General features: G+C 32.1%; 1 protein-coding gene and 1 long non-coding RNA gene across 3 annotated transcripts; one reads left to right on the top strand and one right to left on the bottom strand.

The window, feature by feature from the left end:
- Positions 1-4,314: 4,314 nt before the first annotated feature.
- Positions 4,315-9,132, bottom strand: LOC147079775 (uncharacterized). 2 transcript variants are annotated; one of them, XR_015070321.1, is made up of 3 exons: positions 8,975-9,132; positions 5,618-5,743; positions 4,315-5,428 (listed from the first exon to the last, which is right to left on the bottom strand). It is a non-coding gene; the product is annotated as an uncharacterized LOC147079775 (long non-coding RNA). The 2 variants fall into 2 exon arrangements; XR_015070324.1 differs by having other exon boundaries at positions 5,592-5,743; positions 8,975-9,131.
- A 64-nt stretch (positions 9,133-9,196) lies between these two features.
- On the top strand, positions 9,197-24,162 carry Prps (phosphoribosyl pyrophosphate synthetase). Its single transcript, XM_085944080.1, has 6 exons — positions 9,197-9,466; positions 9,574-9,757; positions 9,929-9,994; positions 13,321-13,743; positions 15,855-15,989; positions 21,841-24,162. The coding sequence occupies exons 1-6, from the start codon at positions 9,261-9,263 to the stop codon at positions 21,931-21,933; spliced, it is 1,107 nt and encodes a 368-aa protein (XP_085800206.1). The 5' UTR covers positions 9,197-9,260; the 3' UTR covers positions 21,934-24,162.
- The last annotated feature ends 430 nt before the right edge of the window (positions 24,163-24,592 follow it).

The following is a 24,592-nucleotide window of genomic DNA, read 5'->3' as shown; positions in this document are numbered from 1 at the left end:
GTTAAAATAATTGCAATTGTAGTATTTTTCCCCGATCACTTCTCAATCCTACTAACTCACCATTTTTACCATTACCGATATTTGCATTGAAATCTCCTAATCAGTTTCAAACACCGACTTGTAATATGTACATATATTTTTACTTTTTTTTCAGATTTCTTCAACTTTCAGATAATATCTTCAATTCCTCAAGCCGCATTGATCGACAGCCAAAACCCTTCGCCACCATAATTTCACGTCATGGATCAACTTCCGCCAGAAATTTTGATGTTAATATTTTCCTACTTACCATACGAGTCGATAAAAAATGCTGAGAGTGTATGTACACACTGGAAAGATGTGGCTAGAATTCCGGCAGTTTGGGATCGAATACCGATTCAATTCGATGGCAGTTGTCCTCAACCCGTGAAAATGTTTCTAGACGCATATGGTGCCCATAGTAATCGAATAAGAAAGCTTGAATTGACCAAGGTTGTGGGTTTTAATGTATTAAAAAGTATTTTGGAAATTTGTCCCAAAATTAAAATACTTACTCTGAGGAATTGCTTAAGTTTTGAGCTTTGTACAAGACTTGTTGAGACTCTTTCTCAATTGGAAGAGCTTAATATAACTGACGTTCATTGTGATATAGATATTGCGATAACACTTGATTTCAGTCCACTGGCTAAATTAACTAGTCTCCGTAGCAATTTGCATTGGAGTGACCAAACGTTGAAGAGCCTTCTACACTGTGGAGAATTGGCTCATTTCAATATTACAGATACACTTGCAGAGGTACCCGAAAGTGGCATTATAAATTTGATAAAGCAGCAGAAGCTCAAATTAAAAACGTTGGGCTTGCCAAAGTGCACTGAAAGCATAATGCTTCATATATCAGATTGTCCCAATATTTCCAAACTTGAACTCTCCCATATTCTTGGTGTGACGAATTTAGCATTAACATCGTTAAAAAAAATTAATAATTTACAGGTTTTGATTTTGCTGGATAATCCTACGCTTAACTCCAATGAATTGATAGATTTATTCGTAAGTGGCGCGATGGATAACTTAGTTACACTTGAAATTATCGGCGTTCAACATTTTAGCCCAGAAGTATTAGATCGAATTGCACAAAGGTGTCATCAAATCAGAAAATTAACGATTGGATTTTGTCCACTTGTAAAGGACCGACCGACATTGTTTGAGATTAAGGAGAAATTTCAAAATATTAAAACTATAAATGACGTATTTGTCTTTTATGAACCGTAAAAATCAAAATGGGATGAACGTCGTGCATCCCATTTTGATTTTGCATAGGTACCCATTCCCATCAGATTGAATACACCTAATTCATATTGCGTAAAATGAATTAAAAATGAATATCTATTCAATTCATAGTACTTATCAACAATTTTTATTTTATGTTAGCGTTAGCTGTGTTTGATTATTTCGTGAAATAGGTCTTGACAAGTTTTTAAGACATTTCTCTAATAACATTGTATCTCGTCTCTTTCTTTGGGGTTACTTGTGATCATTATGAAAAAAAATAAAAATAGTATATCTAGCCAGTGTCCCCTATTGGTTTTGCATATTAATATGTATTCATTATCGTCAGCTTGAGCACCACTCGCATTGCGTTAAGCGATTTAAAAAGAAACTATTCGTTGAATAACATTCTTTCATAGTATTAACAATTTTTATTTTATGTTGGCTGTTTTAAATTATTTAGTGAAAAAGTCTTGACAAGTTTTTAAAACATTGTCTAATAACGTTTTATCTTGTCTCTTTATTTATTAAATATTGTGTTAAATAAAGGGGGACTCTTGTAAACATTGTGGAAAAAGATAAAAATTAAAAAATTGTAGGTATATCTAGCCATTGCTATCTAGCATTTTATTATTTCGTAAAATAAGTCTTGGCGAGTTTTTAAGACATCTAATAACATTGTATCTCGTCTCTTTCTTTGGGGATACTTGTGAACATTATGGAAAAAAATAAAAATAGTATATCTAGCCATTGTCCCCTATTGGTTTTACATATTATTATGTATATATTATCGTCATATTGAGCACAACTCACTCGCATTGCGTTAAGCGAATTAAAAATTAACTAACTATTTGTTGAATGTCATTCTTTCATAGTATTGGCAATTTTTATTTTATGTTGGCTGTTTTATATTATTTAGTGAAATAAGTCTTGACAAGTTTTTAAAACATTGTCTAATAACGTTTTATCTCGTCTCTTTATTTATTAAATATTGTGTTAAATAAAGGGGGACTCTTGTAAACATTGTGGAAAAAGATAAAAATTAAAAAAAAATAGTAGGTATATCTAGCCATTGCTATCTAGCATTTTATTATTTCGTAAAATAAGTCTTGGCGAGTTTTTAAGACATCTAATAACATTGTATCTCGTCTCTTTCTTTGGGGATACTTGTGAACATTATGGAAAAAAATAAAAATAGTATATCTAGCCATTGTCCCCTATTGGTTTTACATATTATTATGTATATATTATCGTCAGATTGAGCACAACTCACTCGCATTGCGTTAAGCGAATTAAAAATTAACTAACTATTTGTTGAATGTCATTCTTTCATAGTATTGGCAATTTTTATTTTATGTTGGCTGTTTTATATTATTTAGTGAAATAAGTCTTGATAAGTTTTTAAAACATTGTCTAATAACGTTTTATATATAATAATAATAATGATTGTGTATATTAGTAAAGTGTACCAAAAAGAGTTTATATAAGAATAATATTATATAAGTTTTGTTTAAAACATTCAATTTCATTGCATTAATTAAAAGCTTTGATACCTATCTCTCAGTTGTGTTTTATTACTCACCCCTTACCTATCATACTACCTACTTCTTTCTGGCGGTACAGACCTATGTGGGTTTTCGCCTTCTTCAGCAACCGCTTCCATCCAGGGTACCAACTTTACCAACAATCCATTGTGCCCAAGGTCGACCAACTCTTCATTTTCTTTCTGGCTTTCTGAATATCAGTTGTTAAGAGCAGTTTTGCTGGTGCATTAACAGTGCTTGAAATGGAAAATTTAGGGAACAGGAAGCTAATAATTTTTCAAAAATGTGCAATATTAGATATAATATCTATAATATAAACAATCTTAGTTTTACATAATGTACTTTATAAAACATTTTCATCATCACCTTCACCCGAATCGGTTGTTGGTAACATAAAAAATACATAATAATATAAGTTTTGCCCGGCGACGCAACATAATTTATTTTGCGTGGCGACGTTCGGATGTTCCAAATAATGTTGCAACTTTTATTATGATTATCCATTAAGATTTGAGGATATATTTATGTACTTAAGTATTATTTATGAGTAAAATTATATATCAATAAATAAATAAATGTTGTGAATGTTGAGTTGGTAAATAATTCAAACAATGGTTGTAAATTTACAATATTTAGACACTTCACACACAAAAATACATATTTTTACAGTTCAGGATAATATTTGTCGTATATCCCATGTCAATTTATTTATTAGCGGTTTATAATAATTGAAGACAATAATAATTATTATGTTTCATCACAAACGCCAATATCACGTTATAGTTAAACCATTAAATAGGCTATGTCTTACTTTTGATTTGTAATAAATTATTAAAAATAGTTGTACAGTCATCTTTTTAAGCAAAGATGGTCGAAATAGCGGTTTGCTAATTTTTTCAAACACCGGTTTTGAGATTTTTTTTCTACCAAAGTAGGTACATTCTGCAATAATATTATTTATTCGCATACATAATATTATTGCTGATGGTACCTATATCGATAAAATAGCCTTGAGACCGAAATGAATATAATCATAATAACACGCCAATAAAATTTGATTTTTTATTAATTTATCATGGGCACTTCTGAACTGATTATAACCGCTGTATGGCAAAGATGAGTTTTTTGTTTTGTTACGCCAAAGAAATATAACTTCTGACGTGCGTACATAAGTAGGTACACACACCGTTTTTTTTTTTTACAAAATTGTGATGTACCTTTCTACTAGTAACCAGTGTAATGTATATAATAGGCAAATAGCAGTCTGCGTTTCCGTGATTGGATCTTTACATAACGAATTGCACATATGAGTTTAAATCTGATGCAGTTCCGAATGATGATGGAGCATTGAAAGACCGGGACATTTCTGGACAGCGGGATGCTACGCGACTGGTGAGTGAAGAAGTCGGTGATTGACATCGGAAGGCAGATCAAGTAGCAGGGTGAAGAGGTTTGATTGAAATAGCCAAATTAAAAAAAAAACATTTTTATTTAACATAATATTTTATAAAGAAAGGGAGAGAAAACACGTCATTAAACAATGATTTAATTAATTTAATTAATATAAATTACGTATACTAATACTTTAATATGGGTATTCACAACTATTTTAGGAATTTCATCGAAAACGATGATTATTTATATTATAACTAAGTACATAATAATATTAATTACAATTATAAGTCAAATTTTGATTTGGACAATATACTACTTCGACATACATAATGAAAAATAAACTGAGATAGACTTTTGACACCGAAAATGATGTATATATTTATTTTTAATTCTTTATATTTAAATAATACATGGAAGATTAGTATAATTTAATAATGACTTTTTGGTGAGAAAAACCTTTAATATTACACATTCCAGGGCTCGAAATGGAACGGACCGCACCGAAGCACCATTCGGCTTCATGAAATCCCCAAAATTATTTCTCCATCATGTGGAAAATTTATTTTGACCGTTTGAGCTAGATAGGCCATATTATGACAAAAAATCGAATACACTTATTTTTATAAAATATACATATACTTAATTAGATGACTATGTTAATATTTTCGAAAAATATCCAGCGCTCCGGTTCGTAAAATTTTCCATTTCGAGTACTGACACATTCCAAATAATTTACATTCACGACTAGTCGATACTACAATGAATTAACATATTCGGAATGTTTTTAGTTATTATTATTTTTATTCAATACTGAATGGTTTTTGAGTGTTAGATTATAGAAATAAAGACAATTTTTTTAAAAACTCAGAAACATACACATTACAAAAAAAGTTGGACCAGGTGGAACTCGAACTCATGTCTTTTAAAAACTGTGTTGTTCTATTTATTATGACTATTAGCCTGTTATAAAACGGGATCACGACTTGAGAAAGGTAGGGGCCTGTGCTCTTATCACATGAGAAGAGACATTTATCCAGAAAATATAGGATAGAGTAAAGAATAAGACTCTACATTTACTACAAACATCTTTATTTATCAAGAAGGTAGTGAAGGAGAATCGCTATAGAAGAGACATAAGTACCTCATTAGGAGGGTAGGATTGTGAACTACGATGAAACATCCACCATTCCAGGAAAGTGGCTTTGACAGGAATTCTTCAATTGGTTCTGTGATTGTTTCACTATCTGAAAATACATAAAACATTGATAAAATCTACTTCCGAATAAATACCTTGACAAATAGAGACCGAGAAAAAAGCGATTGGTGTAATTCATTCTTATTAAAATGTAAAGGTGTTTTATTTAATGTTTTCTCAACCAGTCTAAATTCACTGCTGGATGAACTTACTGCATGGCTTACTGTCTCCACTCTACCTGGTTCTTAGTTTTTCTTAGCCATATACTTCCACTAAACGGTGTTCGGAGGCTGAGCGTTTGTGACATGCCAGTTGCCTCTTCAAGGCTATCATTCAATTCTTCCAGGGTGTTGGCACTCTGCTCCTGTAAGCATTTTATTGTATAAATTTAGGTATTAATTACATACAACACAACACAATTCACATAAAATGTTTCCTGTCTTTTCCTAACAGTATCAAATTGAAAGAATTGATTACCAAACATTTAACTTTGTAATTATTTATAATGGCCGTTCAATAAATACTCTGAATAATATTTCTGAAACGCCAAGCCCAAAGGCGCTGAAATTTTTTACTGAAGATTTCTTGGCTAAAGCGCAGATCACCACAAAAAAAATTAAATGAATTTTTAGGTTTAATTCACGAGATATGAACATTATTAAAATAATCAATAATCGATAATGAAATAACAAAATTGTCTGAAAACATTATTCAACATTAAAAGTATATCGATTTGGATTCAGAATTCACCAATAATATTTACAAGTTTACAATCACGTCGTAATAATGAATAGCAATATTGCAGGAATCCTCATTCGAAGAACAAAATGAATTGGAAGATCTTGAACGAATGTAAGATGTTTTTGTGGTCAATCGAGAAAATAATAATTATTATTTAATATTATTATGATCGGCCTGATTCAGTGGCGCGCTCAGGATTTAATATTGGGGGGAGTCCAAGGAGGAGAATGTAAATTAGTCCCATAGGCTCTTTTTCTTCTTCATATATTATTTTTACATATTTTCACAATATACGGCGGTATATTTGTACAGTTTCTGCTAGTTTTTATTAAATTGGAAGCATAGTGGCGGTAACCATGGAGCGTGTCATCAGCGACTGGCGGATTGGAAGTGACTAACAGCGACCATGCTGGACATGTGCGCCTAGTATGCTAAAACATTACTCAAATAATATCGGCTATGCTATCCGCTTGGTCTAGAGAGCTACAGTATTTATGCCGAATTCCACTGAAAAAAAATGTTCTTTTGATTTACACCATCACTGACTGTAGTGGGTGTAGTCGTTCTTTTCGCTGAATGTTTATCGTCGATTTTTCCTTTTTTTATATTGAGGTTTCAAAATATTAATTGAAAATGGACAAAAAAAAGTATTATTGCATTTAACTTATACACAAACCTACCTATTTAAAGGGTTCCAGTGGCTAGCTCAGGTGTCGATAGAACCCCGGATTCACAAGAAATTTAAATGAAAGAAATTAAATAAAAAAAAAGGTCTTTCTTGTTCGTAACGTGGTCTTATATTTTTAATCTCTAATTTTACAAGTTTATTTTCTGGTTTTCACAGTTACAGTCATCAGGTCCGTATACTTTAAATAAAGGACGCTCACTAACTTTTCTCTTGGGGTTCCCTTTTTTGAAATTCGCCGACTCACCAAAGAGCTCTCGTGATTGGCCAAATCCGATCGGATGATCTTTGGATTCGGCGAATCACGAGGCTGACTTTGGCGCCGGTGCGCGAAGATTTTAGCGTTGCGCAATGTGCGGCAAAGTTTACAACATTTGCATTTTTATTTATATATTTAATATAGTCTTAAAATTATCTCTTTCATCCATCATCATTTATACTTAAAAATTTATCTTAATTACACCTCCGCCCAGTAAGTGATTTTCACGCACCGGACGAAGGCCTTTACCTATGAATAAAATATTTACGTAGTTGAGCAAGGAATCAGATTAGATGTTTTATGAAGCCGTTTCTAGAGGTCAGGGTTACGTTTCGGCTTATAACTATTAAATGATTATTTTACACCGGGAGAAGCTCGCAAGTAACAAGGATGTGTCAGTACTCAACACAACACAGCCTAATTTCTCGTTTATCGGTCTTTTGTCTATTGCACTCGGTGTACCTACATGATGGTCCCCGCATCCTGAAACGGGCCCTCAGGCTAGGATATTTGGTGAGTCCCCCACCTACCGCTAAGATTAAAGGCAGTGTGAAACACTACATTAATGTTTTTCAAATTGTGTTTTAGTTCAAATTAAGGGTACTTATACAGTAAATTATTGACGATTTTTAATACATCTACTTTAATAATGGAGCTGTCGAGTATCGACAGATAATAATCAGAAAATATATTGCACAATTATATAATTTAAAATGTTCATCGCCACGAAGTATGATAGTATGACTTTTTTTTACTAATAAAGCTAATTTTATGATGTGTGTTTATCTCACTTATCTGGTCAACCTGACACGCCGGGGCCCCAGGCTAGAGTCCTGTCAGCCCTCCCCAGCCATGACCTACACCACTCCGGAATTCGGGTGGACACCGAGAATTTTTTGACAGTTTTATTAAGGACTAGCTGAAGTACCCGGCTTCGCACACGGTCGCTTCGTGGTTATATTTATCTTAGATATTTAAAAAATAATAAGAGGTAATTATTTTTTTAATATTAAAATATCTGTGTAATACAATATGTCAATATGAAAATAATTATAATAGGAGTAAAGGTCAAACAAAAGAACCCTAAATTAAAATCGAATCCAAAATATGCAAACGTTATTAATGTTATTAATATGTAGTAAAAAAAAAATCAAAATTGGATGGAACAAACAAACAACAAACTTTGTATTTTATATAATACTAATTAAGAAACCTTCGCAGGTATGCGCACAACAACTGACAAAAGTTTCATTGCAATCGGATGAATGGTATAGGAACGCATACAAATAGAAGAAGAAGAAGATGGTTGTACTAATTCAGAAACCTTCGCGGGCGTGTGCACACTTGATCAAAATTTCATCGCAATCGGATGAATGGTATAGGAACGCATACAGGACAGCCAGGCAGACATTCATTTTTATATATAAGATATAGCCTGTACTCTTCGCGAAAGTGCAAGCAATAAGTTGACAAAGTTTTATCGCAATCGGATGAACGGTATGGCAGCGCATAAAATACGAACAAACAAACAAACAAATATTGATTTTTATATTATAGATTGGGTTTCTAAATAACCCGACTTAGTGTTTCGAATTTTTTGTGTTTATTATTATATATATATATAAATTAAAATCTAACAATTTTTTCTAAAGCTGGAGAATTACAAATCATTTTTTCGCCGTGTTTTGCCCAAAGATTATCATTCTGATAATTTTCATGTTTGGGGTGCCAGGGCCCCTTGCCCCCCCCCCCCCCCCCCCCCCGGTACGCCGCTGGCCTGATTACTATCAGGAATTTCATTAAAATATATCCAAGAGGATAACTCAAATAGGTATACAAACGTTAATTATTTGAAGTTCGGTTGGATTCGCCTGTATTACATGTAGGTAGTTAGTTATTGTTAAAATTACCATCAATCTTCTTGGCCGTTCCCTGGGGATCGTGCCCAAATTTTTGCCACAAAAACTGGTAGCATCATGATAATTATAAGAGTATAGCTTTTCTGTCAAAAACTTGACAGCCTGTTTACATTTTTACGAGACATTTATCAACAAGAAGTAACAACAAACTGACCATAGATAATATAAGAATTTGACAACCGCGCACTAATTTGGTGACAAAAAGATGGCAGCACTGCTGGTTAGTGGTTACCGACGTATGTACACTTTATACTGAAATTGAAGTCACTGAACATTAATGATTTCGGAAGGCTCAGATACCGTTTGCCCCGAGAGCTTGACTGTTACAGATAATAAGTCTGCGACAGATCTTCGCAAGAGAATGCCGAACATTAAAGTTTTCACGGGAACATCCCATCCAGTTTTGGCACAGCATATTGTTGACAGACTGGGAATCGATCTTGGCAAGGTTGTCACCAAAAAGTTCAGCAATTTGGAAACTTGGTGAGAACATTACATTTTAATTATAAAATAACTAATTAATAAATATATTACCTAAATTAATTTAAGTCACCTTTTTTATACTATCTTATTTATGAATAATTTCGCAGCGTAGAAATTGGCGAGTCTGTAAGAGGAGAAGATGTTTACATAGTACAGAGTGGCAGTGGTGAAATAAACGACAATTTAATGGAACTGCTTATTATGATAAATGCCTGTAAGATTGCTTCTGCATCTCGCGTTACTGCTGTGATTCCTTGCTTTCCCTATGCTCGCCAAGATAAAAAAGATAAGGTACCTTGTGTTGCATTTATTATTTAATATAATTATTATTTGCATCATGAGTTAAACCATTTTATTTTGATTTTCAAAAAAATGTTTACATTTTTATATTGTCAGGTAATTACTAATACTTTTTTTTTAAAATGACAAATGATGATTCAATTAGTATTACGACATTAACAGACTGCTGGTGAAGGGGAGAACGCCAAACTTGCAAAAATGATGAAATCAAACGAATGGAAGTTCAGGGTAAATTAAATTATTCTCATAGACAATTGCTAACTTATTACTAACTTAATTTTGCTTGGGAAGCATGCGGTTTCTTGGGATTACATTGACTTTTTTAAAACTGTTAATTTTGTGTTTGATCACGCGTTTATGTAACATTATTTGGTGGTGTTGTTCATTTGTCTCGCGCGAACCATTTGTTTGCAACGAGACAGTATACTAATCTATTGGTGTAGTGGTACTATTATAAAGTCCAGTTATGTAGAAAAATATGTGTTAAGCATTTTTTTTTTTAAACTGCCACAATGATAGTCACTGAATATTAGAAAATAAAATTGCCTGCGCTGTTAATTTAGTTCTAAGAAAATGCTTTGTGAAGAATGCGGGAAAAGTACAGGCATTCCTTGACCTATGACCCTGCTGGGCAGAAATAAAAACTATTATTTGTATACATAATTCATCAAAGCATTCGTTGAATAAAAAAAATGGTTTATCATATTATTTATATAGTATTTTTTTATTTGTTTTTAAATCTTATATCATAACAGATAATATACACGACATACATTTAACCATTGATTTTCCATATAGGATGGATCTTTTGCTAAATTTGCGTAGATTTGATGCGTATACAATTTCTTACAGTTCATAAACCATTCGGGGCCAATCATTGGTCGGCGTATTAGTATTATATGTGGTTACAATGGGCCATTGACAAATTCATATTAAGTATACAGAATAATCAAATAATAATATTAATTATTTACTATGCGTAAATTCAAATTTTGTACTACCTATCTATTTCTGTAAGAGCAGGACTAACTAATTTTATTATGTGATGGATCTGTTGCGCCGATGAATGAAACAATTGCCCAATGCATAAAAATTTGAGGTGACCGCAACTCCTTGGATCACTTTTAAGGCAATAACATTCTGTTTTGATAATCAAACATTTGTTGGAATACCACTGTGCTTATGCTTTTTGTCTAATCATATTATAATGCAACATTTGTTTATCATATAATTTAATGTACCTATTAAATATTTTTAGTGACGTCCGCCTTTTTCATTGCATTCACATATTCATTTATGATGTTTTTATCTTTGAGTAAAACATATCTCAAACTTCATTTGTATACACATGTTTGGGATCATAAGTTTATCATGTGATTCATAAGTTATGATTATCAAGTGGTCGAAGTAATTATTATTTTAAACATAATATTTTTTTACTAAAAGACATACAGAATGTTATTGATTGTATGTTTTGCCTGTTTAATATGAGCCTCGACAAATATTTTGGTTATTCCAGAATACAATTGTCTTTACTGAGTTAATTTTTCTCGAATATTAAATATTATTTAACTGTCATATACTGTGATGGAAAAAGTAATAATTGCATAATCTACTTATGCATCATTTGTGGAAACTATGTTTTTTTACTTACACTTCATGTGACAAGTTTGACATAATATAAAGATTTTTTAAAATCAATATGACACAAGTAGTTTGATATTATAGAAATAGAAAACAAACCACATTGATAGGTAACTTTTGACATGCTATTTATTCATACATAATATTTTCCTATATTATAGTGTATTTAAAATATAGTGTCACATCTTCAATCCGTTAATTTTTATTTACTAATCACAGTGATGGTGGTGTGAGGTATGTGAAGTGCCAAGGCATCGATAGAATAAGCCAGCACTGAGTATTAAAAGTACAATAATAGAATTGTGCTGCAGGACTTGGCGCTTCTTACAAACTACAAGATTTTAAAAATACATATGTTGTCACCTAAATACAGAATTTTACATTCGAAATATCCGACAGAAGGGTTTTTAAAACAGCCTAGGTACTTCAATTATTTATTATCTGAATAGATAAATATATGCATCACAATATAGTGGCAATGTTATAGTAAATTATGCATTCTCGTGTCTATTATAAATAATAAATAACTGAAGAACTTACTCTGTTTTAAAGATTTTAAGTTAAAATATTTCAAATATGAGTTAGAATAATTCTGCATTCAGGTGACGGATCTATTTAAGATTTTGAGACTTTCTGATAAAGTAAGTACCTCCTGCTACTCAAGGAAAACTATTACTGGTTAATTTTGGCTAGTTTTGTCCAATTTTTGAAACCTTGTTTGTTAAGTCTGCCATATAACTATTAACATTTATGTCATCAGTAGGGGTCGCCATACCGGACACAATTTTAAATTAGAATTTAGTCATCATCAGTTCTGGCACTCCAAGCCTCGACTGAAAATTTCTTCCATCCTGGATGATTCAGTGCCGACGCTCTTCAGTACAGGATTAGTAATCTTTTCAATTCTGGGATTAAGCAAACACATGTGACATTTCACAGAACGAAAAAAAATGTGTCTATACCTACTTAATATAAATTTGCTAAAAATAAATCCAATAAAATTAAAGATACCATCAAAGAACTAAAATGTCATCCCTACTCACTCATAATAAAAAATAAATTTCTAAATCTGAAAAAAATTGATTAAAATTTTGACAAAACAATCCTTGAACTAGTATTCACATACCTATTCAAAAATTCTGTCTGTATTTACCATCCTTAAGATTAACAATGCTTCTTTGAAAATCACATCTTACTAAATGATACAACAATAACTCATTTAATAAAATTCAATTATCAATCCATTTATAATGAAGTTTTAATAAACTGCTCATATTGAATTTTCGTGCTTCAAAGATGGTTGTACATATTTTTGTTTTATGTTAAATTATAATTATAATATGGGCAATCCCCCAAATTTTTTTTTTCTAAAGTAAAATATACTCACTATGATTTGTGGCAGGGAGAGTAGGGTAGTCACCTAAGGGAGACAACTTAATACAAAGGCATAGTGCACATACGGACGTGGCCAGTGGAATTTCTAAGGGTTGTAAACGGACATAATTGTTTCAAATAAAAAGTAATTTAGTTGAACCCATCCACCCAGTTAATTGAGGTATTATTGTACAGAATAAATATTAACAATAAAATTTCTCTAACACAATCGATGAAATATTTTATTCATAATAATGAGTGCATGAATACAGGGATATCTAATGCCCGCCTTCACAATGGTCCAACTCACAAAAATACAGACACTGTTGATAAACAGCAAACATTTGCTGGCCAGTGCGTATATCGCTCTTTTCACGATGGTGAAAACCACATAACCACAAACATTTGTCTGAGTTGGACCATTGTGAAGGCCAGCATAATACATTCATTAATTTAAAAGGTGATAAGGTTGTTTAATGATGGTGTTAAAATATTTAATGTTGTAATTCTAATGTTTTGTTCTCTAAAAATGATAGAGTCGTGCACCTATTTCGGCGAAGCTTGTGGCCAACATGCTATCTGTGGCAGGAGCAGACCACATCATCACAATGGATTTACATGCCTCGCAAATACAAGGATTTTTCGATATTCCCGTTGACAATTTATTTGCCGAGCCAGCAGTTATTAAGTGGATTAGAGAAAACATAACAGAATGGCAGAATAGTATAATTGTCTCACCTGATGCAGGCGGTGCCAAAAGAGTAACATCCATTGCCGATAGACTAAATGTGGAATTTGCTCTTATACACAAAGAAAGAAAAAAAGCAAACCAAGTGGCTTCCATGGTATTAGTCGGTGATGTGAAAGATCGAGTTGCAATACTAGTGGATGATATGGCAGATACTTGTGGTACCATATGCCATGCTGCAGACAAACTGATTGAAGCTGGTGCTACAAAGGTAACATTTATGTATTACGGTTATAATTAATGGATTGTACTATCTTTTTCTTCCTGGTGCTACAACCTTATCTAGTGAGTCTTGACCTAAGTCCAGATCTGTCCAAAACCGCTTCTCTTCGGTTGTTGATGCCTGAGGTTTTTAAATCCAATTCGACACTATCTTTCCATCTTGCATGAGGTCTCTAGCAGAACGTTGGAGCAGATCCTTTTTTGAGTTGCTCCGCTCCGGGACCCAATACTTGCTCTGACTCCGCTCCAGGGTCTGCTCCACTCCGTATAAAAAGTTTTAATAATGAGGTGTTATACATACGTATACAAATGTTAGAAAAATAAAAAATAATTAGTTTTAAAATAGTTGTTATTTTCATTCTATTAAACCAAATATACAACAGCAAATCGTCTCTCATTATTTGCCTCTTCTGTCAAAACAGTAAGGCTTTTTTTTATCACTCGGCAGTGTTGCCATATTTAAAATAATTCCAGTGTTGCAAAGTGTCAAAATATACTATTTTCATTGGATTTTAGGATGAAAATTTAATAATAAAAAAACGCATCCGGAGCAGTAGAGCACTACAAATTTTTCTGCTCCGAGCTCCGCTCCAACGCTCTGGTCACTAGGTCTCACTAGCCACAAATGCATTTCATGTATCGATTCAATGACTTTGGATCTAGCACCTTGGATAGACTGAAGCAACGTTTATTACCAAACTAATTTTCTAAACTACTATTGCGATTTATGGAGGATCCGAGGTAAACAAAATTATTGATCCTCCTATCGTGTAACATGTTCTGTCAGCCCTCTTGATTTAACCATGTATTCAGTTTTTTCCACACTACAGTAAGTCCCAATGTGCTCACATTGTCTTCAAGATCCATTAATACTTCTCTGATTTTTTTCATGCATTTTTCATTTTGGCCTAAGTATGTCATTTTTTTTTCCCGGCCATGTCTGATCCTAATCAGATCATATGGGCCTCCACAGAGTGGAGGTTTGTAACAGATTTTGTTTTTACAATAAAAGGACGTCAGCCACTTGCTCAACCTATTAAGTTCATACCCAAATTATTGAACAACAATATGTGTACTTGCCAGACCCAGGATTCAAACCACCAACTGTGCGGCCATCATGGGACTGTTGATGTTGGCAATGCCGTCCACGTATACTTCAAATATAATGTGGGGTAATCTGCATTGATGTCAAATCATTCTTACAGAGGTGTACGTTAATTATTAATGTTTTCCTAAATATATATTTGTCACAATAACTAAATTCAGCTAGCTGGTTTTGCAGATTTAAAACTTATTTATTAATATCAAACTGCAATCGGTAGACAGTATTTACAGTTGTATTTGTTGTATGCTTAGTTTTTACTTGCTGAATTTGAGAAAAAATTGTTTATTTTAAACTTATGTAATATTAATACATAAGCTTATCGGGTACATATTATTTTCCCCAAGTGATACTGTTATTTTCTAATATTAAAATATTTCCCTTGGGAAGGGAAGGTCGTGATGTCATCATATTTGATCCTTATGTTTAACCTTTTCGCTGCCAATACAGATTGAATCTATTGCATATGCTGTTTTTGTTTACCTATGTATTGCTATGTATCAACTGATAAAAGTGGAAAACATCACCTAGATTATTGCATTTTAAGTTCTAGATTGCAAAACAAATCATAAAATAACAAAACTTTATCTTCATGTTGACAAGATTTGTAAAATGTAAATAACAAGCACACTGACATAACACAGATTATTATTGATCGCATATTATTTAACATCTTGTTTTCTTACCATGTTTTTAATGGTTAAAATCGCAAAACCATCGTAAAGCACATTTTCAATGTTGATTCTCAAAAATATCACGTTCATTCAAAACATATTGATGTAAATTTAGGACCCTATTCCTTAAGAATATTAATAAAAGTAGTAACAATATATATGTATGATATCTGCATATTATGTAGGTATATTGCAAAATATGGCCTCCTTTTCTTTTGATTTAGGTGAAAATAATTTCATAGAAACAGCATTCTTTAGAATATACGGCGACTTTTTGCTCTCTCATTATTTTTATTTACATTATTGTTATGAAATTTATTCCAGGTTTATGCGATTCTGACACATGGAATATTTTCGGGACCAGCCATTTCACGGATCAACAAAGCAGGATTTGAAGCTGTTGTGGTCACAAATACTATTCCACAGGACAATCATATGAATGAATGTCCAAAAATACAGGTTAGAATTAACATAATACAAATTAATTAGATATACCGATAAGCAGGGCTTTTTTTTAAAAATCGAAGGTGCCGAAACTCACTTCTTGACAAACTTCTTACCTACTAAAGAAAATTATATTCAAATATCATTTAAAGCAATTTTTCCTATGCCAAGAAGCGCATAAAAAATTTAAAAAAACTAAAGTAGTAAAAAAAAAATTGTAAAAACATAATATATTTGAATAAAAGTATATAGTGATTTCCATGGCGCCCACATCCTGAAGTAAACCCCCTACCTTTCACTAAGAGCCCTATGCACAATCGTCTGTCATAATTACAACAAAATTACAACAAAACACTATGCAGAAAGCATTTCATAGTTATGATCGAGTTGTCTATGGTCCACCAAATCTGCAATAGCTTCGTTCTGCTTTTCTATTGAAAATATTACCATATATAAAAATTCTCTTTTTCATAATTTAGGTAAATTATTTTGTAATTGTTAAACGATGACAAAAATATGAAAAATATACAAAATAAATTCAATAACTATAAATACACAATTAATATTTAATAAAAATGATTAAATGTCTCAGCAATTAGTGAATAATATAAGGGTGGGAATTAATCGCACAATGCAATAATCAAAATTCACAAAAAAAAATAACTTCAACATTTGGAAAATAGTTTTCACATATATTAAATGATTTCACAAATAAATAGATGAAATCACATAAAATAGTTTGTTTCACAAAACAAAAATCGTAAATCACTCATTATAAATATAAATTCACTCAATTTTGACAACTGCACACATTTGTAAAATTGTTTTCACCGATAAATAATATATCGCACAAAGAAAAGGTAGAAATTCACAAATGTCAAACTAATAATTGTAACAATACAATTTTATTAGAAGGCAATCGCAAAAATGATGCTTAGGTGTCAATATAATTAATGTTTAACGCAGTAATATAAATATGTATATATATTATTTGATGTAAATCTACAACCAAATAACACCACCTAGGTATACTTATCTTTTTCGGTTCATCGATATAAATTTTGGTAAATGTGGCGCAGATGCCGTCATGAGATTGTATAAGTATCTTTTTTGAACTAAACCTAATCTAACCTAACCTAACCTAACCTACCCCAACCTAATATAATCTTAGTTTGTGATAATGAAGTAAGTATCAAAATCTATGAGCATTTTAAATTAACAATTATTAGATCGAAAAGCCTATGCGCCGACAGAAAAAGGTATTTATTATAATTGTCTACATGGAATAAACTGTTTTCGTAAAAAAAAATCATAAAAGCTTATGACGGCATCTGCGGCACAATTACCTAAGTTTTAATTAACGTCACTTTTTAAATAGGTATTTATAATATTATTTGAATCTGAAAGTAGGTACCTAATACATACTTATGTTTTGCCAAAATATTGTTTAAAATCATTAAACATAATTTTCATAGTGTTTATATTCTTTTACGATTAATTGGGTTACAATAGTATATTGATACGTGAACACTACTTTTTCCTTAGTGCAAATCGATCGTTTGATTGTTGTAGTTGATTTGTGAATATCATCCATTTCCGATGTGACGAAATATTTTTAAATGTTGTCAGCGCTTTGTGAAAACAGTCTATTCAATTGTGCGAATATATATTCCCCATAATATAAGTTATTTTTTGACCATGTTTTTCCCGATACGGTAACACTTGCCGTTGAAATTTCAGATTTTGTCATTTACAATTATTACAAATATATGCCATGATGTGAATAATTATATGGAGTGATTAAAACTAATATTACCATGTTGGTGTGTAGGTAACTAAGTACTTATATATTTCAACTACCTATCTATTGGTTTAATATTACATAAATATCTAAATCTGAATAAGAAAAGTTAATTCATAATTAATTGACACTGACATTTCAATTCGATAATCCGTTTTACTAAATTAAGACATGTACAGAATCAAGAAATTAAGGGAAAATGTGTCGTATTAAATGTCACGGATATTTAATAGTTGTTCAATACCCATATTGAGATCAATTGTTAAATGAATTTGAGTGTATTGGCCGTTTTAAAGCCACGTCAATTTATTTTGACAGCAGCTGTCAGTGGTAAATGGCATTACGGAAGGGGGGCAAGGGGGCGAGTTCATAACAAAAGTAGTCTATGGTTAAGGATTCCTTATATCTATAATCTATAGTTAACAGATGGATTTCGGCTACTTACAATTTTTACTGTTATTTTATGGTAAGTACGAATTGAGCATCGGGCTCTTAGGTTAAAGGCAGTGTGACACTCTATAGTAGTGTTTTCCAAATGGTGTTCGAGGTAAAATTAAGGGTATTCAGTGTATCAGCAAACATTAACCAAAAAATGCAATTACACAACCTCATATTTTAGAATTTTAATACGCCTGAAGGAAATTATCGCCTTTTTTTATTATTTTTATTTATTATTTTATTATTTTAAATTACGATTAGAGCAAATTTGTGATGTGCTCTCTCACTTACTCATACACACTATCTCACTTATCTGGTCGATTCATCATGCTAGAGCCATGTCAGCCCCCTCTTTGTGTGGGCCATGGTGATTTCGAAAGTTCAGTCCAATTCTCGTCTGGCAAATCGTCTCGATTCATTTTCTTAGTGTTAAGAGTCTATGGCCGAATGACTTTCACTGAGTAACCACCGATCAACGCATTTTGAAGGATCGAAAAGTGCCAATACTGTTTTGGTACAATAGTTTTTCAGGATATGTCTATTCATATGATGATTCTTGTACTATGTAGGTGCGAACATTGTTTCGTCTAATTGTTTTTGTAACATTAAAAATACTGTGAAAAAAGGTGCCGGAATGCCGATCCACCGCGTTGCATTACAAAAAAAATCCCTGCCGATAAGTAATAATTATGTTAAACACACGCACAATTTTAAATTCAATAGCAAGTCCCACACCACATCACATTTGCTCACATAGGGAGCAATAACAGGCAGCTAGTAAATAATTATTTGTTGATATAAATAATCATTTTTGACACAACAGCCAGTAGAGGTAGACTGTGGAGATCCGACATAAATAGTGCGCACTAAACTTTGTCAGTCATACTTATTTCTTTTCATCGAACTAAGAATACAAATTGCAGATTTTAGTTAGTTTTTAAAATTCAATTAAACCTTCAATAATTAGTAAAACACAAAGGTGCGAATCAAGTGGATGTGGGTTCGAGTCCCCATTTTTTAAAAGATTTTTTCTAGTAGGAATTATGAATAATATGGTTTCGTTTTGGCAGGGAATTTTATAAGCTAACTCATCATCTGTAATTTGTATTACAGATGTCAGTGGCGAAGGATGGAGGTAGGCTGTTGAGATCCGCCATGAATAGTGCACATTAAACTTTGTTAGTCATATGTATTTGTTTTTCTTGAACCAAGAGTACAATTTACAGGTGGTTAAAAATCAATTAAACACTGCCTAACTAAACCATAATGATTTTGGTATATTTTGGGCGATACGACAATATTGTGCACACTTTTTTATTCATGCTTATTTGTTTTCGTTGGATTAAAAATACATATTACACATATTTCTGGTTCATTTTTTTAAATTCATTAAGCCCTGCCTAAACCAAACTATAATAGATAAAAAATGTTATTCTATCTATTAAATATCCAAAGTTATATATGATTTAATTGCATACAGTCAAACTCGGTTATTACAATCTCGGACATAGCGAGATCTAGGATGTAATGAAGAAACATTCATCGACATTTTGGTTTATGATTTTCTCCATACATTTATTCACTGTTATAACGAGCAACTTATCGGATATACCGAGGTAAAACACTGTTAATGTGTCGATCGTTTAAAAACATTTCGACCCTTAGCAATAAAATCCGATCGAACAGGATGCCGCCGGGGTCAGATTACGTTTATGACACTAGTTAAGTGTCTAAGTACCTACCTAATTGGTGTTTTCGCCGACAATAATGAAAAAGTATCCACACATGGTTGAAAAATTCAAGGTTTGTGAAGTCTGTAGGTACCTACCAGCCATCATTAAAATAAACAACTTCTTTTGTAGTTTATGAATACCATGCTTGTTTCGGGGATTTTTTCGGGGTTTTCAGATTTTTTATTTTTGACTTTTTGTGTTATGGCTCATTTAAAAATACATATTCTCTGATATAACAAGTAACGCTTATAATGTGCAAATTCAGTCGGTCCCATCTTCCTCATAATAACCATGTTCGACTGTATTTTTATAGACAAAGTTTAGTGTGCACCATTTACATTGGACCTCCACAGCTTACCTCCACCCTTTGCTACAGACAGATGTATTATGACAGTCAGATGAATACATTTCCATGAAAAGAAATCATAAGTTTCATATGTTACACCCAAGGGGGTGTATCTTCCATACAGCTAACGTGATCCATACTCATACGTGTCTATACTCTTATATATGCATAAATAATACTCCAAACCTAAGATCATATCCCTCCACGGAGTGGAGATTGTATCAATTTTTTTTTTATCAGAAATGGATGTTAGCCACTTGCTCAACCCATTAGGTACAAGCTATATGACAGTCGCAAGCGATGGCGCTACTTGTATGGGGCAACCTCTTATATGGAACATTTATATGGGGCATCCACTTATATGGATCACGTCCGATCCTAAAAAGACCATATGGGCCTCCACAAAGTGGAGGTTTGAATTAACACATTTTTGTTTTTGCGAGAGATGGATGTTGGCCACTTGCTCAAGCTATTAGCGACAAAGCCCACTAAAAGAAGCGGAGCGGGCACTCGTGGCCAAAGTGCGTTAAGCAGCGCATTCTCGCCAGACATCATATTAATACTATATTTACATACAATATTAATACTATCGACTGAAGGTACTTGATGGAATTTGAATTTAAATTCTAATGGATTTAAGTTTTGTACTATTTATTCTATTTGACTCGTTTTTTGTGTGTATTTGCCTTTTGGTGAGTGTACATAATGCCTGAAGATGCTAAAAGGCGAAACCCGGGTCACAAAAAACAACTTAAATAGAATAGTCCATTAGAAGCCTATAACATTGTTGCAAATCACAGCGCGCTAGTGGCCCAAGTGTGGTAAGCGGCGCAGGTGGCAGAAGGACCATGATTATTTTTTATTTCATTTGTCGGCTTGTAATCCACATTCACTGCTCGCCATTCATAGCGGAGTAATACAATACTTTATTATCTATCTGAATTATTTCTTTGGCGGCCCATAAGTACATAATCACATAATAATTATTTTAATATTAATAACAATTTGCAAAGACTTTGAAGATATAATAAGCGCACGCTCGTTGATGACGCTCCCACAGGCGGATAAATTAGTGACCCCTGCACCCCGTTCGGCTCGTCACATTCAATGTGCATTAGACTATTTGAATACGTAGTATTTTCGTTAAATCGCCACGCTGAGAAACAAAACAATGTGTGCGTTGAATTACGTGGTGTGCAGGTGCATCGTCTTGCCATATCCAGTGTGCTCTGCAGTATTTGATCACATTGTATTTTCGATGATTCACCGCACCACCTGCGAAATTGTGCCCCGTTCCGCTTCTTTGTCTGTCTTATCTGTTAGGTTCATACTCCACATTGGAAAACTATATTTGTATTTGCCAGACCCAGGATTTGAACCGGGAATCCACGACATTATAAGCTGGCCAAAGCGTTAGCTGCTCAGCTATCATGGGAACTTATGAACCTAATATATATTTATGATGCCTGTTATCTATGGTTACACGTAACGATACTGTTTTACTGAAGGAATTATATGTTTTGATTTGATGTGTGTTTATTTTTACAGTGTATTGATGTATCCATGATGTTCGCTGAGGCAGTGCGACGTACCCATAATGGAGAGTCAGTCTCCTATTTGTTTTTGAATGTACCTTATTAGATAATTACTTTTTCAATATCAACTATTGTTGGTTTGCTACAGATTTTTTTTTTTTTAAATGATCATTTTACATTATTTCCTAGCAAACATAAAGTCATATTATAGACGTAAGAAGCGGCCTAATTTGGAATTTTGTATGTGATTTTGGGGCAACTGAAACTTACAGCAGATATATTTATTTACAATAATCTGTCTACTTACATAAAGTACCTAATTGAATTTGTTGTATTTTAGGGATAACCCATTAATTGTTATTTTTATTAACATTCGATAATGCTCCCATTCACAATGAGATAAGCAAGGTGAATGTTGGCTCCTTTGATGCGTATTAAAACACTGACACTGCATCGAAGTACAGCACACATCTGCGGTTCATGGGTCACACAAGTTATGTCGCTCTCTACACAATAATTAATTGCCTTGCTCGGCTCAATTGAACAAGGAGCATATTAAGAGAATATATTTTCAATTAAAGATTGCTAATAGATATTTATTAATTCTCCATATAATATTATATGTAACTGTTAATTTGCAAAAAAAAATCAAGATTAATAAGTGAAATAATATATTATCATGACATGTGTAACTTTTATGGGTGTTTATTTACTTTGCTTCCGTCATTACGAAACATTGATTAGATTTTGGAAAATACATACATAATTATTTTATTGAACCATAGTATGGTACAATTATATGTCACAATCCTATAATACCAATTGATATAATTCAGTGTTCAAGTTGACTATTGCAAGTGAATTTGACCTGATTACAATGTCTAATAATAAATGGAACAATATGGCGTCCTATGGTAGTTCGTAGTTCCATTTTTGGCCATTCTCGAGATAAGTTTGTAGGTCTGTAATTGGTAAATAGGCATTTCCGTATTAAATTGGACATGTGTTTCATAAAAGCCGCACCATATAAGAAATACCATGGTAATTAAAAGTAGATAATTAAGTTGTGTGTGCCATGTTAGTTAATTTTTTTCAAAAAAATGTTACTGAGATATGATATAATTATATATGATATAACATCTTTTTTTAAATTTTCATGAGTGAATGATTTCATACAAGTATAAAATAAATAGCAAAGGCATTCCTAAGTGCACAATATATAAAAGTCATCTTAAAACTGAAGACCAATATTTAGTTTTACTGAATTATAGAAACCCTGTATTGATATGCCATTACATGATAATGTATAATACTATACCAAATTATAATTCTTACACTAGCACTTGCCAAATATTTTAGAATTGAATTAATTAATTTTATTTTGTTCATTTAATAAATATGCATTATTCATAACTTAGATGATGGGGTGACCTGTCTGGAACACTGACATTATTCAACAATATGTTTTGAATCATGTTATGTTGAGAATAGCACTTGTTGAGACTGTTCTTTCATTGAATTGAATGCTGTACAGTTGAAATAGGAAAATTTAACTAATAAATCCGGCGATAATTTATCACACTAGCTTTTAGGGTGGGTTTACAACACAAAAGTTTAATATTTCAAATCTTCCCCAAAATATTTAAATAACTTACATTCAGCCAATTGTTTATATAAAGTGAAAATATCAGCCCTTACAATAAAAAAATTGCTACCCTGTGTGCAAAAACACCGAATTATGCATCTGGTCATACACCAAAGAATATTTTTTGATAATTGATTATAATTACGATAATAAAATATATGTAATAACTACCTAGATATTGTTTTGTGAGTATTTATATGTAAGTTGAAGACTTATTGCTGAGTGAACTGAGTTCAAAATGTTAAATGTACATAAATATTTTTTTTTACTTTGTAAGCATTATTTTGAAATACTAGCTCGAAATACCACATATTTTTATTATTTAAGATTATGAAACATGAATTTCTATTTGAATTGACAATAATAATGTCGCAATCTAAGAAAAATATGTGAAATGTAAGACATTGTTGTTAATTTTTTTTGTTATTTCTAAGGGACCATTGTGATGGATCTAATAACAGTAGTCAAAATACTTCCATGTATACCAAGTAGGTACATATTATAGTAATAAAAACTTTTTTTTAAATTATGTATTAGGTACCGTAATATGTATGATTTTTTTGTTGATTTATTATTGATCATTTGTATGAAAATTGTTCATTCATACACAAAAATGGTTAAAATGGAGTTATAGAATTCCAAATTGTTGTAATTATTATTTTTGAAAAATAAAATATTAAACTACATTTATGTCAGTAGTTTTTAAATGTTTCCCCGTAGAGGTTTTGATCGAGAAATCTCATATTGAGAACTCTCAAAAAATTATTAAAATTATACGAAAACATAGCAAAGGGAACTCTTAAATTCACTGGTAGAAAAAAAAATGCACCTAGACTTTGAACTGAAACGGATATTAAGATCTTTGGACAAAGCAAAAAAAAACGGTTCGAATTTGATCTCAGGTTTGACGGATTCAGGTAAAATTTCAAATATGAGCCAGATGACCTAAAAAAGAAATAAGAAATGTTTCTAGAGAATTGAATCTCGAGAAACCGAAAGCTTCTTTATGGGTACATACTCAAGATTGCAAAAAACTATTATTTTGAAATTCTTAATACTTTTTTATCGTGATCGGCCGAAACAATGATTCCAGTATCGCCGTTTCGGCAATAGAACTCCC

This window comes from Rhyacophila brunnea, unplaced genomic scaffold, assembly GCF_057557595.1.
Source record: "Rhyacophila brunnea isolate RB1 unplaced genomic scaffold, BYU_Rbru_1.0 scaffold_1, whole genome shotgun sequence".
Lineage (NCBI taxonomy): Eukaryota > Metazoa > Arthropoda > Insecta > Trichoptera > Rhyacophilidae > Rhyacophila > Rhyacophila brunnea.
This window is presented reverse-complemented; position numbering and strand designations above follow the sequence as displayed.